This window comes from Parathielavia appendiculata (assembly GCF_033297405.1).
Source record: "Parathielavia appendiculata strain CBS 731.68 unplaced genomic scaffold N657scaffold_6, whole genome shotgun sequence".
NCBI classification, from domain to species: Eukaryota; Fungi; Ascomycota; class Sordariomycetes; order Sordariales; family Chaetomiaceae; genus Parathielavia; species Parathielavia appendiculata.
In genome coordinates, this window is record NW_026944225.1 from 1,132,711 (window position 1) to 1,148,687 (window position 15,977).

The 15,977-nt window shown below is 57.0% G+C and overlaps 4 protein-coding genes across 4 annotated transcripts; all 4 read left to right on the top strand.

Annotated features, from left to right (window-relative positions):
* The first annotated feature begins 843 nt into the window (after window positions 1–843).
* N657DRAFT_430547 (uncharacterized protein) lies at window positions 844–1,754 on the top strand. Its single transcript, XM_062787341.1, has 3 exons — window positions 844–1,036; window positions 1,141–1,603; window positions 1,671–1,754. The coding sequence occupies exons 1-2, from the start codon at window positions 1,002–1,004 to the stop codon at window positions 1,571–1,573; spliced, it is 468 nt and encodes a 155-aa protein (XP_062647628.1). The 5' UTR covers window positions 844–1,001; the 3' UTR covers window positions 1,574–1,603; window positions 1,671–1,754.
* Window positions 1,755–1,868: 114 nt separating this feature from the next.
* N657DRAFT_573495 (uncharacterized protein) lies at window positions 1,869–4,232 on the top strand (the record flags this gene model as incomplete). Its single annotated transcript, XM_062788973.1, has 3 exons — window positions 1,869–1,979; window positions 2,043–2,304; window positions 2,362–4,232. The coding sequence occupies 3 exons, from the start codon at window positions 1,869–1,871 to the stop codon at window positions 4,230–4,232; spliced, it is 2,244 nt and encodes a 747-aa protein (XP_062647629.1).
* Window positions 4,233–5,086: 854 nt separating this feature from the next.
* Window positions 5,087–10,221, top strand: N657DRAFT_671896 (uncharacterized protein). Its single transcript, XM_062795608.1, has 6 exons — window positions 5,087–7,901; window positions 8,545–8,712; window positions 8,806–8,821; window positions 8,852–9,280; window positions 9,337–9,775; window positions 9,834–10,221. Exons 1-6 carry the CDS (start codon window positions 5,387–5,389, stop codon window positions 10,074–10,076), a joined length of 3,810 nt encoding a protein of 1,269 aa, XP_062647630.1. The 5' UTR covers window positions 5,087–5,386; the 3' UTR covers window positions 10,077–10,221.
* A 1,084-nt stretch (window positions 10,222–11,305) lies between these two features.
* N657DRAFT_573407 (uncharacterized protein) lies at window positions 11,306–15,825 on the top strand (the record flags this gene model as incomplete). The annotated part of the gene is made up of 3 exons (XM_062788966.1): window positions 11,306–11,398; window positions 11,474–15,451; window positions 15,520–15,825. The coding sequence occupies 3 exons, from the start codon at window positions 11,306–11,308 to the stop codon at window positions 15,823–15,825; spliced, it is 4,377 nt and encodes a 1,458-aa protein (XP_062647631.1).
* Between the last annotated feature and the right edge of the window lie 152 nt (window positions 15,826–15,977).

Consider the following 15,977-nt stretch of genomic DNA (forward strand, 5'->3'; position numbering starts at 1 on the left):
GTGCAACTTAGCTGATCCGGTCATGACTCGACAACATGCTACCCCAGCCGTGACAGCAACGGTCAACTTCGCTACAAGTTGTGTATACAACAGCTGGAACCGCCATCGAGAGCTGCATCTACCCGAAAGACCCTAACTTTCGATAACCGGCTCGCTTCCTTCTTCCCCAGACGATCACTAAATGTCCGTGCGGATGATGCCGTGGGTGCGACCCAGAGACAGCGTTGCTCTGGACGACGCCGGCAGAGCTGTGTCAACATTTAGCCACCGTCCAAGTTTCCAAGCATTGCTGGAATCCGGTATGAGTACGTAGAGACAATGCATCAAGTCTAGAAAACTCCGATTGCGACAGCTTTGTCTGGCTCGAGTAGACTTGAGATTGCGATGCTATTCAGCTGGGAATTTTTTGCTGCTTCGTGTTACAGATAGCAGTTGGATGCAACCACCGGTTGTATCCGGAGGGCGGCTGTCCGGGTGCCGGCTGCCTCCGTTGCAGGATCCACGTCCTATCGTTGTAAGGTAGCGTTGGAGGGTTCGCCGGCAGCTGTCGCCTCTGCCGACAGCAGACGACAGTCTTCCCGTGCAAATGGTCGCGTGTCATTCTGTCTCTGTTCGCCCATTGTCCCGAGAGGCACCCGTCGTTAGTGTGGCCTAGGGGTGAGATGACGACCAGGGCGTTGCCCATGTTCAGACTTCTCCCTCATCATTCTCCGAATCTCACGGCCGGACACTGGAGATCCTGGTCTTACGTTGTTTTTTGAGGCAGACGAGAGCCTAAGCAAGGACTGAGAATGATATCCAATTTGACTCTGTTACTCGGGCGGCGGGTGCCAGAAAATGAAGTCGAGAGGCCGGGCAACTGCGTGTTCGGTGATTCGAGGTAGACCGACCAATCTGTTAAAAGGGGTAGTCGAGAGTATGTTTTCCACATACAACATCTCAGGCTGCACTAACAACCACAATGAACCGGTACTTGCTTGCATGCTCCCTGTAATAAAGGCATGCTTCACCCTTTCCCAGATCTGAAGTCTCAGAGGTATGTACGTAAGGTACCTGTTACCGTAACTTCGCAACCCGATCAAACTGCTTGACACCGTCCCATTTTGATTCACTCGGCAGTGCGCTAATGGTATTGAGAAGTTGTAAGAATGCCGTGTCTAAAATGTTGTCCTCAGCTTGCAAGTCGAAACTCCACGACTGGATGGCTGTGTTCAGTTGTCCAGTGCTGTGTGAAGCCGACGATGTTGAAAGAATTCGAGTCCGAATCAGGCAAAGCAGCAAATGCGGGGTTGGAACTTGGGACAGCGATCCAGCAGATCCGGTGGACTCCAAAGCCCACTCGGATCCACCTGCAGCCTGCAGGTGCCAGGAACAGGTAGCCGTTGCCCTGGAAACGCAGGAAGGCGCGAAACCAAGATCTGTGCAACTTTCAACCGAGTCCTGGAAACACAAAGTCAACCAGCGTCCCGGCTGTACCTCGACATTCGAGCCTTTCAACATTTTGTTTACTCCTCTCACTTTGCCACCAGCGGAGCTACCCCAGCCGCAGGGAAAAATGCTCGCTGTTTTTTGATGCGAATTTATCGTTCTATCTTACAGCGAAGTTTGTTTTCTCGGCAATGCACTGACCCCAGTCTCTGCGGGCGCTGAATAGGGCTTGAAAACAACAGACAACTACATTAGCTGCAGAGCTTAGCTGCACGTCATTGCGATCCATGAGACACCCCACCACAACCAATCTCTTGCTCCTTTGACAAGTCATCACACCGTCAAACACTGAGCTCGACCTCAGGTTCCTGCGGTGGAGCCCGAAACGCTCCCGAATTGCGCCCATCTCACCTTCTCGCATCGCACACCGTGCCAGCAACATGGATACCAGTTACCTAGCCCAGCAGGTCAACACAATAATTGGCCAGCTGCACGGCTTGTTTGACGAGATTGGTGTTCCCAACCATGACCGCGAGACCCGGGAGGAGGAGGTAAGAGACCTAGGTGTCCACGCAATTCGCTGGCGCGCAGCCGCGCTGACGGTGTCCATGCAGCTCTTCGCCGCCCTGTCCGATGCCTTGCACAACCAAGTCCGTCGCGTGACGGCCGAGAAGAAGGGCATGATCGAAGAAGCGCAAAAGATGATCACCACCATCCGACAGATGGAAGCCTCGCTTGACGACGGCAAGCCGCGCCGCGCTGACGACGACGGAGACTTGAAGATTACTTACCCGCTCACGAGGTGTCTGAAGGTGCTCAAGGAGAAGCACATGCAAATGAGCCGCCTCCACCGCGAGAGATACGAGCAAGTCAAGAGTATGACGGCGCCCATGGACCGTGAACTTGGCATGGTGGAATGCTAACGACTCCAAGAACTGGCCCTGGCCCTCGAGTCTTACTCCCTCCATCTTGAATCGACTTTCGTCAAGCTGGAGCTCCCTCCTACAGGGCCAAATCAATCGGTCCCGCCTAGCTTCGACTTGTCGCCGGCGTATGTGGATAAGCTGGATGCCGAGTTCACGCGCGTGTATGAGGAGTACACTCGCCGCGTGGCAACACAGCAAGCAATCGCCGAGAACATTATTCAACTTTGGGCCGAGCTTGGCACTCCACAAGCGCAAACTGATGGCGCCATTGTCAAGTACTACCGCGATGCTCCCGAGCAACTCGGCCTCCACGAAGAAGACATCGCTCGACTGCGCGCCAAGAGGGATAAGCTTCTTGAAGAGAAGAAGAACCGCGAAAAGCGTCTAAGAGACTTGAAGACCGCGGTCGAGGCCCTCTGGGAGAAGCTAGGGATTGAGGAAGGCGAACGTAAGGCATTCCTTAACAGCAACCGCGGATGCGGTATCCGCCAGATCAATGAGTTCGAGGATGAGCTGGCGAAGCTCAATGAGCTCAAGAGACAGAACCTGCACCTGTTTGTCGAAGACGCTCGCTTCAAACTGCAGGAGCTCTGGGACGCACTCTATCTGTCGGAGGACGAAATGCTCGAGTTTACCCCAGCCTTCTCAGATGTATACAGTGATGCTCTTCTCGAGGCGCACGAGCGCGAGATTGCCCGGCTCGAAGTGCTAAAAGAACAGCGCGCTCCAACACTGGCGCTGGTTGATAAGCACAAGAGCCTCGTGCAGGAACGAGATGAGCTGGCTGCCTCAAGTCAGGATGCCTCACGGCTGATGATGCGAGGCCAAAAGGGCGAAAAGCGGGATCCCGGCAAGCTGCTGCGCGAGGAGAAAATGAGAAAGCGCATTGCGAAGGAACTTCCCAAAGTCACCGCTGAGCTGCGCAAGGCTTTGGAACAGTGGGAAGACGAGTACGGCCGACCATTCTTGGTTCACGGAGAGCGGTATCTTGACAACCTAGAGGTGGAGGAGTCCAGGGCAGCACCGGGTCCCAGATCCAGAACGCCTGCTCCGACACCAACGCCATCGAACAACGCCAATGTCGGCTTGAACCGGGCGAAGAGCGTCGGTAGCATCAAATCAGGACCGAAAGGCACGGCCAAGACACCAACGACTGCGAACATTGTCAAGCCAACACAGCCGGCAAACGGTACCATCCGCGGTCAGCCAGCAAATAACAAGGGCAGCCCGACTCGAATCCCTGCGCGGATGCCGCTCTCAAATCTCAAGCACGGCGAGAACTCCCCCGAGCGCCCCCGGCCAGAGTCGAGGATCGGTAATGGCAGTGTTCGTGGAGTCAACCCGGTCATGAGGGCCCCGCCGCCGAAAATGCGGGATCTTTTGCCGCCGCCTGAACTAGAGACACCGGTGAATCACTACCGAACTACCGGTCTTGGGTCTAGCATTGTCCGTCAGGTCGAGCCGGAGGATGTCTATGATGACAGATACTCGTCCCAGGAGAACAGTAGGCCAGCGTCTCGGAGTTATTACTCTTCGAGACCCAGTGAGCGGTCTGCGCATCCTACTTACACCCAAGCGCCACCTCCCGTGCGGCAGATTTCCAATACTTCGACCGTCGTTACGGGCTCTGAGAACTGGGAAACATATGACGACAATTCGGAACCAGAGGAGGACCTTTCGGACGCCTACTTCGCCAAGCTTCGCGCAGCGCGGGCCGGCAAGCGAGTCACTCCTGAGACTGGCTATACTCGGCCACATGCTGGCCAAATCAAACGGAATCGAGGACTTGCCCCAGCCCAAGGTGGGCAGGTCATGGTGGATCATGAAGGAAACCGAATCGTTTCTGGAAGTGAGTGGACCGATGAGGACGCGTACTGACGGGTATTCTCTTGCGTCGGGCTAAATAACGTGTTTGGATGACGGATATACGAGTTACGGCGCTACGACGACATGTCTTGCCTGATGAGCAGCCATATGCGTTGATGGTAGCCTGCACATTTGTTGCTGTTGAATGGTTCGGGTCCTGGCGAGGCGTTGGTTCGTTCGTGGCCCATGTTTTATACCATCTGCATTCCCACCGCTTCTTCCCCTGCTTCGACTTTTGCCGATGGCCCTTTTCGACTGCCGCAAGGCTCCGGCCTTTTCCTAATCGCGGATTTTCCTTTTTCTTGGCTGGCGCGGGCCGATAAACAGCCTCACTCTGGAGCGGCTGTTACTTTTGACTTCAAGTATACAATGTCTGGGTTGGATCTCGGTCGTGGTAGGGTAAAGCAAGCTGGGCGCTCACTTCTTGCCTTTGGCGGGAGATGGAGGCTGGATTGCGGGAATCGTGTGTTAGCGGTTGTGGATATTTGAGAAGCTGGCGTTTAGCAGGCGGTCACTTACCATTTGTTTATCTTCCCAGGTCGGGTGCTTAGGCTCTCTCGTCTTCGGAGATGTGTCTGGTGCAGGGTAGATACCATGGTAAACCTTTGTATCTGATGTTTTATGTCTGCCTATCATCGTTTAAGCTATGAGATCTAGAAAGAATACAGGCGATTCTGCAGGACAATCCGGAGACTATTGAGCGGGTGTCGTGTAAATCCGGTTGGGGCTCCGGGGGTGATTCAGCTCGCCCGTGGCGCTACGTTCCATTTGGATTCCACAGCAGGGTTCTGCAAGCACTCCAACGCTAACTTCGCGCCTCGCCTTACGTGACCCCTGTTCTTGGCACCTCTGCAGCCGCAGCGACGGGAACGCTGCTTGGCGTCCGACAACCCTGTACATCCAGTGGATTCATTTGGCAGGCAGCCAACAATGGCCCAGCTTTGCGGTGCCAGACCGTCGCTCTGAGAAGTCGGCTCCCACCTTCTTCCCTCGATCCAACGCACCCATGTCGAGATAAGCCGACAGCTGTTGCGGTCCTCTGATCTTCCCGCCTTGCGTTGCGTTGCATTGCATTGCAGCGTATACAGCTTCACCAAGATTAGAGCAGCATCGCATCGCGTACCTCGCCTCCCTCATCTCTCGCTACCTCTTGCGGCCCGGTCCTCATGCAACCTCCACTCTCGCCAATACAGACCAGCAAGAACCACGGTCGCGACGTGACAAACCCTGCTCCATCTTCAGCTCCAGTCTTACCTACATCGCCACCGGGAAATGCCAACCTCGCTGTCTCGGCCGCCTTGCAGGGCGCAACCCTCGCGTTTAACAAGCAAAAGAAGGTGGTAGAGGGGAACAACGACGGAGGCAGCCCGTCTCCACCTATAATATCGAATCAAACGATCAGTACCCATGACAACAGCTCAAGCTCGGACTCGGGTTTAACGGTTGGGCCAGCAAGCCCGGTACCAAGGAACGGACTGCGGAGGGATAACGGTGCGCTGCTGGCTGCCACACAGGCCGCGAGGGAGCATGCTGTATCAAGGCCAAGGGCCGCCGTGGAGCCGGCGAATGCAAGCGTGAGTCGGCAGTCGACCGGTCCGAGCGGGGCTGGGAACGGGAGTCTACATGGGCCAGGGACATCGTCACGGCCAGCATCTGGAGGCGGACAATCGCACAACAATCTCGTTGCGCACAGGCTTTCCGAGTTGCATGCCAGCAGGAATGGAAACACGCTGCTCTCCCGTCCAGTTGGGAGATCAGCCGTGGACAGCACCAGGCAGGGGACGACCTCGCCGTCGCTTATTGCTGCGACGCTGGCTGCCAGCAGGCCCATCTCACCCGTCAGGGGACTGAGTCCAGAACCAAACCAGGGTGGTGGGAAGGTCACTCACAGGAAGGGGCCGAGCGTGGGCGCTGCCAATATCATGCCAGGCTCGGCCGGACTCGGCACGAATCGCGGGAAAAGGATGGACGAAACGGAGGCCCCAGATACCGCGTCCATCCCACCCACCACCTCGCTTGTATCGCTCTTCGAGAAGAAGCGAGAGAAGGACACTGTGGACCCTGTTAAGAGAAGGGTACAACCGCCCGAACTACGAGACCCGGGTGCGGATAGACAGGCGGGGATGGATAAGGCACAGCAACCGCAGATGGTCAAGCCGAAACCCAAGCCAACACCGAAGCCGAAGCCCAGATCGACTACGGAGATTGGAACGCTGGGACAATCCGAAAAGCGAGATGAGTTACCGCACAGCATGAACCCGCTTGAGTATGCGCGGGGCAATGACAGCGGTGACGACCAAGACCATCTGTTAATAGCGGATTCATCTCCCCAAACCCACGGCGAGAGCCAGAGACCAGTTGAGCAACCGAAGCCTCAGGCGAACAAGCGTCCTCCAACACCTTTATCGTCGGTTTTTGCCCGAGTTTCCTCAAACCACATCTCCACACAACCAAAGAAGCTCACCCAGACACCGCCCCTAGAGCCTCCAATTCCGCCAGTGAGGAGATCAAGCACCAACAAGATGGTGGAACCGACTGCCCAAGCCACGCATGTCGAGTCAAAGTCGCCAGAAATCGATGCTTTTCACATGCTTGAACAAGAGGCAGCACCGCCACGCAGATCATCGTACAGCTCGGCATCATCCAACGACACATTTGTATCGGCCTCGTCGATGCAATCGCGATCTATATCGGTGGCCAAGGGACCAAACAGACCCCTAGGACGACCTACACCGCCGGCGCGAAGTTCCTCTCTCCGGTCAATTTCCATCCCTGACTTGCAGCGAACTCGAGCACCGCACGCACCGACTCCCAACCTCAACCTCAACTCACTCACCAACGCCATCGTAGCAAGCAACCTAGCCTCAGCCCGCCTGACACCGTCACAACCTCCTCCAGTCCCCGCACCCCGCCGAACCGGCCGCAGCCCCGGCTCGCACAGCCCCATCAAATCCCAGCGCACCGCCGACAGCCTCCGCTCCCAGCTCACAGGCGGCGGCGGACGTCACACGCAGCAGCCCCTTCCCAAAAAGACAGGCATGCTCCTGCCGACGCTGCGCGGCCCGCAGCAGTCGCTCTCCGACGACGAAGACACCCGCCGGCGGCGCGCGCAGCAGCGGCACCACCACCACCACCGGCGTGTCGTCGGCGGCCGCAAGCACGCGCACCACGAGGGCGCCCGCCGCCGCTGGCGCGACGAGATCACGCCGCGCGAGCGGAGGCGGTACGAAGCGGTGTGGGCGAGCAATAGGGGTCTGTTTCTGAGGAAGGGTTGGGCGGTGCCATATCAGCATCTCCCTCCTCCTTCTTCTGAACGTCATCATAATCAGGGCATCGCCTCGAGTGGTGGTGGTGGTGCTGGTGGGGAAGGAAGAAGGGAAAGCGAGAGGATGCAGATGCAGATGCAGATGCAGAGGGTGGTTGATGCCAGCCGCGCCGTAGACGGGACGCCTGAGGCGGATCTCGTTGTGAATGTTGTCGTGCGTGACATTTGGAGCCGCAGTAGGCTGCCTGCCGATGAGCTCGCTGAGATGTGGGAGCTGGTGGATCGCCAGCGGAGGGGTGCCCTAGGCAAAGAGGAGTTCGTCGTGGGCATGTGGTTGATCGATCAGCGGCTGAGGGGCAGGAAGATCCCGACCAGGGTCAGCCAGAGCGTGTGGGACAGTGCGGGCGGCGGGCATGGTGTGGCTGTGGTGGTTCCGGTTGCTGGGAGGGGGGAGAAGAGACGGTAGCCTGGATACGGGAGATACCTTACCGCACGCATCCTCTTCATGGGCGGCGAAGCGGGGAAACCTAGTGAAACCGGGATGACTGATCACAACGGCTTCCGGACTGTGACGGCATCTCCCGTCTGGTGCCTCCAGACATCCTGTCACCAGGATGAGAAAGAAGCCGGCTGTGCCCTCATGCTTTGCAACCATTGCTGTTTTGGGCTTCTTTACAAGCATCATTAGCTGTGATACCCCTGCTCTGTAGACTAGTACTCGTTGCGTACCTTAGACAAAACCTTTGGTTCACTCGTTTAGTTGGGAGAAAGGGGCTGGCGTAGTTCTCCGCATCTGGCATTGTTCCGCGCTGACGAATTAGTGTTATTCTTCGCCGTTGCTGTGTTAGTATTGTTTTTGAGCCTTTGGCGTGTCAGTCAATATTGTATTCTCAGCCACCACCCCTCGTTTCTCCCTTCAATGAGGAAACAAAGCTAAAGCCCTCTCGTCAAGGACCCCTTGCCGAGGTGCATTTCTCTTCAAGCATGCTCTTCAGTCCTTCTTGACCAGGCAGTCACACTGATTTTCTGTGTTATACTGCATCCCTCATTCCAACCTAGTCGCCATGATGCAGTTTCATTTGAGCAAACTCGACAGCCTGAGCCTCTGGCAGGTTTTGCTCGTATCGAGTTTGGGGGCGTTGTCCTTCGCGCTGATCATCTTGTATTGGGCGCTATTCCCACCACTCTACGACCGGCGGGAAGCGCGGGAACCGCCGGCGATATGGGGTAAGATACCGCTCCTTGGACATCCCATTTTGGCCATCTGGGAAGGAAGCGGGTATTTTGAGCGGCTCTAGTGAGGACCATCCGTCGTTTCAGTTTCTGGTTGGGAGTTGTAAGTACATGTTTGCTGACAACCACGGAGCAAGTTCGCACGCATGCCCATCTGCACGCTCCCAAAATTGGCCGGCAAGCGCTACGTGCTCAACTCGCCCGCGCTGATCTCGGCTGCGATGCGTTGCCCGACCTTGTCGGCTGACGCGGGTGTCGCGCTTGTCTCCAAGAACGGCCTGGGAGCTAGTGACGCCGAGATGGAGCGGCTCAGGGACCCAAAGTATATCGAGGCCCTAAGGAAAGTGGTGTGCACGGCCATGTCCGGAGAGCCGTGGAGGCGTGTAGCCGGCGCCGCCTTACGGGAGATCGCGGAGGACACAAATCAACTCGGGCTTGGCGGCGGCATCTGTGAGGTTCCTCATGCAGGAGACTGGCTGCAGGATGTCCTCTCTCGAGCGACCATGACGGCGCTATATGGTAGGAGAAATTTCACCAGGGCCGAGAGGATACACGACGTGTGGTAAAGCCCCAAAAATGCCACTTGTCTCTGACAGAGTGAGCTGACAAGGTGGTTAGGCTGTTTCACAACCACATCAGTGTCTTGGTAATGAACCTTGCACCGCGACTGCTGGCGCCACAATCGGTTGCTGCTCTGAGTCGTATCCAGGCCGCTCTGAAGGAGTATTATGAGGCTCGCTATGACGAGGGCCCTGATGTGTCGGCGTTCGTCAAGAATCGTGCGGCACTCAAACGCCAGATAGGGGCGACGTCCAGCGACCTGGCATGGGGCGAGGCCGAAATACCGTGGGCACCCCTGGAAACGCGGTCCATTCACTTATGGTGGATGTTTCTCCATGTTTTCGCTCGCCTTGACTACACCGAGCGAGTTCGCCAGGAGGCGGTTGAGGCGGTAAGAATCGACGGAGACAGCGCCATCGTCGACGTGGTGAAGCTCAGCAAACAGCCCTTCATTAACGCCTGCGTCCATGTGGTTCAACATCTGTACAACAACACAGTGTGCCTACCGGCAGGTGTTGGAGGATACGGTGCTGCGGGATGCGGACTGGCGCGAGTATCTGCTAAAGAAGGGAGCAGACGTCCAATGGCTCAATGGAGTGCGCCACTTGGACGAAGACGTTTGGGGCCCCGACCCGGATGCCTTTGACCCGGAGAAATTCATGGACCTAGGCCCGAACGATGAGAAGAAGCAGCGCGGGTCCATCATGCGGAGGCAGGCATATCTGCCCTGGCCGAAAGTTCGCCGGGACCAACATCAAATGTATAGTCAGCAGCATGGCTCTAAAGTTCGACGTTGAGGGAGTCAAAGTGCCGCCGTCGTGGTCGGGCTACAACCTCTGCACCATATCGCTTTCCGCGTGGGATTCGGGCAAGCAACCGACAGCGAGGTTCAGGCGGAGGGTTGGGAGAAGATGCGATTGAGTTACACGGTCTGACGCCGTCCGCTTGGATTGTTGCACAGGGGATGGGGGGGGGGGGGGTGACAGGAGATGGGACTTTGGGGATAATGACGGACTGAATTCACCTAAGCACCGCGGCCCTAAAAGCTTCTATCAGGGAAAGAGCGAAGGCTGTTGAGGACCTCACAAAGGTTGGAAGAACTTCATTATTCCTCTGAAGTGCAAGTTGTTAATGATGGAAATGCGAATGGAAGAAAGAGAGGATATGGCACGTTGAACCGACTGCGCAGCTCTCTGCGTCGTGATATACTGTATATATATGACTTCGGATAATGGCATGCAACTGATGCAGCAATGCACTAATCGGTAATTTGAACCTTATTCTCTTTATGAATACGGGTAAGGTTTCGGTCTTCCGGGGATTGACCAGGGCGCCCCAACTTTGACATAAATGAGGTAAGCCGTGCTGGCAGCTGCGCACGGAGTCTGCAGCACACAAAGCCCAGACCAGCATCGCCGCGCCATTCGATCACTGTCGGCTCACTGCCTCAACCTCTCCATCCATCAAAGGGCGACAGCGCGCATCAAAAAAATCACCCATCCGCCATTGCGACGCATCGAGGTCATCTCAAAATCGCCGACCACCGAACACGCTAATCCCCGCGCATTCCACCAGGCAACCCCACGACCCCAGCCGCCTTTGCCCGTCTTTCATTTTTTTCACATCCCCCATCCGCCCTCCTCTTGTATTTTCCTTTCCACCCCACACAGCCCCGTCGCCATCCAGGCGCGGCTGGACACTACTCCAGCCAGGCCCCCTTCAACATTGCGCTTGGCCTAGCGACGCGACAACCCTCCCTGCACCCGCCCCTCGGCCCGAGACGCTGTATTCGCATTGCTCGCTGCTCTTCGGCACCACGGTTGTCGCTTGGATTGCCGCCCATTTTTCTACACGCGCCGGGACTCGCATTCCGCCCTTAGTTTGCCAGCGCGCCCGTGTCGAGCATCCCTTCCGGGTCCCACCACCCCTCGACTGTGACTGTCGGCCATCAGGTATGCGCGGACACTGAGGCCACGAAAGATCAATTTACATACCGCTTGGCGTACTTGACATTGCTGCCGTCAACATGTCGAGTGTCCAAATGCAGCCTGTGATGCCGCACGCAGGGTCTGCCATTCCAGCTGGCATGACGCAGCAGCAGGCCCAGGAAGTCTACATGGTGCGTCTCATCCATCCCATTGTAACCCTTATCGTGCCCTCAAAACGCGTCTCGTTGTTTGCTAACCCCCAGCAGAGGTTCCAGCAAATGAAGAAGCAGGGTGTTCCTCCCACAGACCCCGAGTTCATCAAGACCCAGTCCATCCTTGCTGCCCTTCAGCACCAAAACGAATTGCGGAAGCAGCAATTGCGCATGCAACAGCAGCGGCAGGCAATGCAGAATGGCGTCAATGGGGCTGCCAATGGTGTTGACCCTGCCCGCGTCGCGAACCCGGCCGCAACAACCACCCCGTCCACAACACCGCTCGGGGCGTCCGCTCTGCCTGCGACTTCGAACGCCCCCGCTGGCAGCACCACTCCTGCGGCGCCCGCGCAGAACCAGGCCAGCCAATTCTCACCAGCACAGCTTAACCTATTGTGGACGCAGATCAAGGCCTTCCGGATGCTTGGAAAGAATGCCGGCGTTCCTATCCAGGTCCAAAAAGCCATCTTCGAGCATAGGGCCCGGCGTCGCATGTCTCTCGCAAAACAGGACACACAGTCCCCCACCACTGCCGCTGCCGACGCATCAGGGCAGGGTGCTATGAAGCCTGATGTCAACGGACCAGATGCTCAAGACGAAGCCTCGGTTCCGCAACCCAAGGCGTTCAAGACGGTCAAGTCTCCATATGACGGGGGGCTCGTGCGCAAGACAATTTCGTACATGGATCATGGCCGCCGGAAGAACCGTCTCATCATCCCAGGCATCTTCCCAACGGGCATTGATTTTGAACAGCTAAGAGCGGACCGAGAAAAGATTGTGTTCAACCGCATGAGCGCGAGGTACGCGGAGCTCAAATCGCTCCCCGGAAACCTTGCCCACTGGGATGCCTCCCAGGATGAGCTTGTGGCAGACGACACGGCCAAGAGGAAAGCAATCATCGAGATGAAGAAGCTGGCCCTGTACTCCAAGCAGCGCGCTCTGAGGGATAGGCTCGGAAAGCAGATGATGCACTACGACAACCTTGCCATGACCACGAACCGGGCCATGTACCGTCGCATGAAGAAGCAGAATGTTCGGGAAGCTCGCATCACCGAGAAGCTCGAGAAGCAGCAGCGCGACGCGCGCGAGAACCGGGAGAAGAAGAAGATGACCGACTTCCTGCAGGCCGTCTGCAATCACCGCCACGAAGTCCTCAACACCGGTCAGGCCCAGCGCGGCAAGATGCAGAAGCTCAATCGCCTCATGTATGCCCACCACTTCAACATCGAAAAGGAAGAGCAGAAGAGGATCGAACGGACAGCCAAGCAACGTCTGCAGGCGCTCAAGGCCAACGACGAAGAAGCCTACCTCAAGCTGCTCGACCAGGCCAAGGATACTCGTATCACCCACTTGCTCCGCCAAACCGATGGCTTCTTGCAGCAGCTCGCCTCGTCTGTCCGGGCTCAGCAGCGGCAGGCCGCGGAACGCTATGGCAATGAGGTCGATATCCCCGAGGAAAGCGACGTCGACGAGGATGATGAGGACAGCAGCCGCAAGATCGATTACTACGCCGTTGCCCACCGCATCAAGGAAGAGGTCACCCAGCAAGCCAGCATCTTGGTCGGCGGTACCTTGAAGGAGTACCAGCTCAAGGGTTTACAGTGGATGCTGTCGCTCTACAACAATAACCTCAACGGTATCCTCGCAGATGAAATGGGTCTCGGCAAAACCATTCAGACCATCAGTTTGATCACGTACTTGATCGAGAAGAAGCAGCAGAATGGCCCATACTTGGTTATTGTCCCGCTCAGCACGCTGACCAATTGGAATTTGGAATTCGACAAGTGGGCGCCGTCGGTTGCTAAGGTGGTGTACAAGGGTCCTCCGAATGCGAGGAAGATGCAGCAAGAGAAGATCCGCCAGGGCAGGTTCCAGGTCCTGCTCACCACATACGAGTACATCATCAAGGACCGGCCGCTGCTAAGCAAGATCAAGTGGTTCCACATGATTATCGATGAGGGTCACCGCATGAAAAATTCAAACTCGAAGCTCAGCGCCACCATTCAGCAATATTACAGCACTCGATATCGCCTCATCCTCACCGGTACCCCTCTCCAGAACAACCTCGCCGAGCTATGGGCCATGCTCAACTTTGTCCTCCCCAACATCTTCAAGTCCGCCAAGACCTTCGACGAGTGGTTCAACACTCCGTTCGCAAACACGGGCGGCCAAGACAAGATGGAGCTTACCGAAGAAGAACAGATTCTCGTCATTCGGCGCCTGCATAAGGTACTGCGACCGTTCCTGCTGCGTCGCCTGAAGAAGGATGTCGAGAAAGACCTTCCAGACAAGACAGAAAAGGTTATCAAATGCAAATTCTCGGCGCTGCAAGCCCGTCTGTACAAGCAGATGGTTACGCACCAAAAGATCGCCGTCAGCGACGGCAAGGGCGGCAAGACCGGTGCTCGCGGCTTGAGCAACATGATCATGCAGCTCCGCAAGCTCTGCAACCATCCATTCGTGTTCGACGAGGTGGAGAACCAGATGAACCCTGCCAATGTCAGCAACGATCTCCTCTGGAGAACAGCGGGCAAGTTTGAGCTCCTGGATCGCATTCTTCCCAAGTACAAGGCGACGGGCCATCGTGTGTTGATGTTCTTCCAGATGACCGCCATCATGGACATCATGGAGGATTTCCTCCGATTCCGCGGCATTCAGTACCTCCGGCTTGACGGCACCACAAAGTCGGAGGACCGGTCCGACTTGCTCAAGGAGTTCAATCGGCCAGACTCGCCCTACTTCATGTTCCTCCTTTCGACCCGTGCCGGTGGTCTGGGTCTGAACCTGCAGACAGCTGACACGGTCATTATCTACGACTCGGACTGGAATCCCCACCAGGATTTGCAGGCGCAGGATCGTGCCCACCGTATTGGCCAGAAGAACGAAGTGCGCATTCTCCGACTGATCAGCTCTGCATCGGTAGAGGAGAAGATTCTGGAGCGCGCCAGGTTCAAGCTTGACATGGATGGCAAAGTCATTCAGGCGGGTCGCTTCGACAACAAGTCTTCGGAGACGGATCGCGATGCCATGCTCAGGACGCTACTTGAAACTGCCGACATGGCCGAGTCCGGCGAGCAAGAAGAGATGGATGACGAGGAACTCAACATGATTCTTGCTCGGAATGACGATGAGCTCGTGGTCTTCCAGAAACTGGACGAGGAGAGAGCACGGGATCCCGTTTACGGCACAGCGCCTGGCTGCAAGGGCGTCTCACGGCTCATGACTGAGGACGAGCTGCCGGACATCTACCTCAACGAGGGCAATCCGGTTGAGGAGGAGCAAGAGACGATTCTGGGCCGTGGTGCCCGTGAGCGTGCCAGGGTTAAGTACGATGATGGGCTCACGGAAGAGCAGTGGCTCATGGCAGTCGATGATGATGAAGACACGCCCGAGGCCGCCGCGGCACGGAAAGCGGCCCGCAAGGCGAGGCGCGAGGCGAACAAGCTCAAGCGCATGGCCCTCATGAACGCGTCCATGGAGAACTCGCCGTCGGCCAGCCGCGCCAGCACCGAGGAAGTCGAGACTCCGGTCAAGAAGCGCGGGCGCAAACCCGGCAGCAAGAACCAGGAGAAGCGCAAGGCGGAAGAAGGCGATGACGAGCCACCCGCTAAGAAGCGCCGGGGACCGCAGGGACGTCCCAAGGCAGTTAGCGCCAACAGCGCCGACAGCCGGCTGGCACCCGACGTCCGCGACAAGCTGCAGAAGGCCCTGAAGCGCATCTTTGACGGGCTGATGAACTTTGAGGTGGAAGACGATGAGCCGGCAGAGAAGGTCGAAAAGGACGACGATGACGGGCCGCCAACGCGTCTCATCATCGGGCCGTTTGTCAAGCTCCCGCCCAAGCGCGAGTGGGCCGACTACTACCTCATCATCACCAACCCCATCTGTATGAACGACATCCAGAAGAAGATCAAGCGAGAGGAGTACCGTAGCCTGGCCGATATGCGCAAGGATCTCGAGCTGATGGTCAGCAACTGTCGGACATTCAACGAGGAGAGCAGCGGCATCTGCCAGGATGTCAATTTGCTAGAGGTAAGCCCTCACCCGCCTTCCCACAGTTTCCCCTCATATGTCAGTACTAACATTTACTGCTCCAAAAGGCCTTCTTCAAGTCTCAATTAGAGAAAGAACTAGCTGCCAGCCCAGAGCTGCGCGCCCTGGAAGAAGGTTCTGCCAGCAAAGATGGCTCGGCCGCGCCACCCTCCTCGACGGCGGCCACCACGGCGGACGGCACCCCGCAGCCGACAGCCAGTGGGCCGCCTACGCGCATCAAGCTGGTGTCGTCATCGTCGGCAGCGGCCGGCGCGTCGGTCGCTAATGGCGCTGGAAGTGCAAGCGGCAGCGGTAGCGGGGGAAGCAGCAGTAGCATGGTTAATGGCGATGGCGGGCTGAGTGATGAGGAGTAGTCACCGTCACCCTAAAGCCATTCCGTCGTGGGGTTGCGTGAGGTGGATGGTATGGGCTGGGATGGGTTCGGTCAGGTGTTGGCTCGGTAACGGTAAATTTACTACAGTCGGGTGGTTGGTTGCGCTTCCCTTCTTTCTTCAGTTGACCCCTT

Excerpts from the sequence above, each read along its gene's own strand:
- N657DRAFT_430547 (XM_062787341.1), top strand. The coding sequence starts at position 1,002 with ATGCTTCACCCTTTCCCAGATCTGAAGTCTCAGAG. Across the intron at positions 1,037-1,140 it reads CCAGATCTGAAGTCTCAGAG|TTGTAAGAATGCCGTGTCTA; the intron begins GTATGTACGTAA and ends GGTATTGAGAAG.
- N657DRAFT_671896 (XM_062795608.1), top strand. The coding sequence starts at position 5,387 with ATGCAACCTCCACTCTCGCCAATACAGACCAGCAAGAACCACGGTCGC. Across the intron at positions 7,902-8,544 it reads CAGTGCGGGCGGCGGGCATG|TCGCCATGATGCAGTTTCAT; the intron begins GTGTGGCTGTGG and ends ATTCCAACCTAG. Across the intron at positions 9,776-9,833 it reads AACATCTGTACAACAACACA|TATCTGCTAAAGAAGGGAGC; the intron begins GTGTGCCTACCG and ends GACTGGCGCGAG.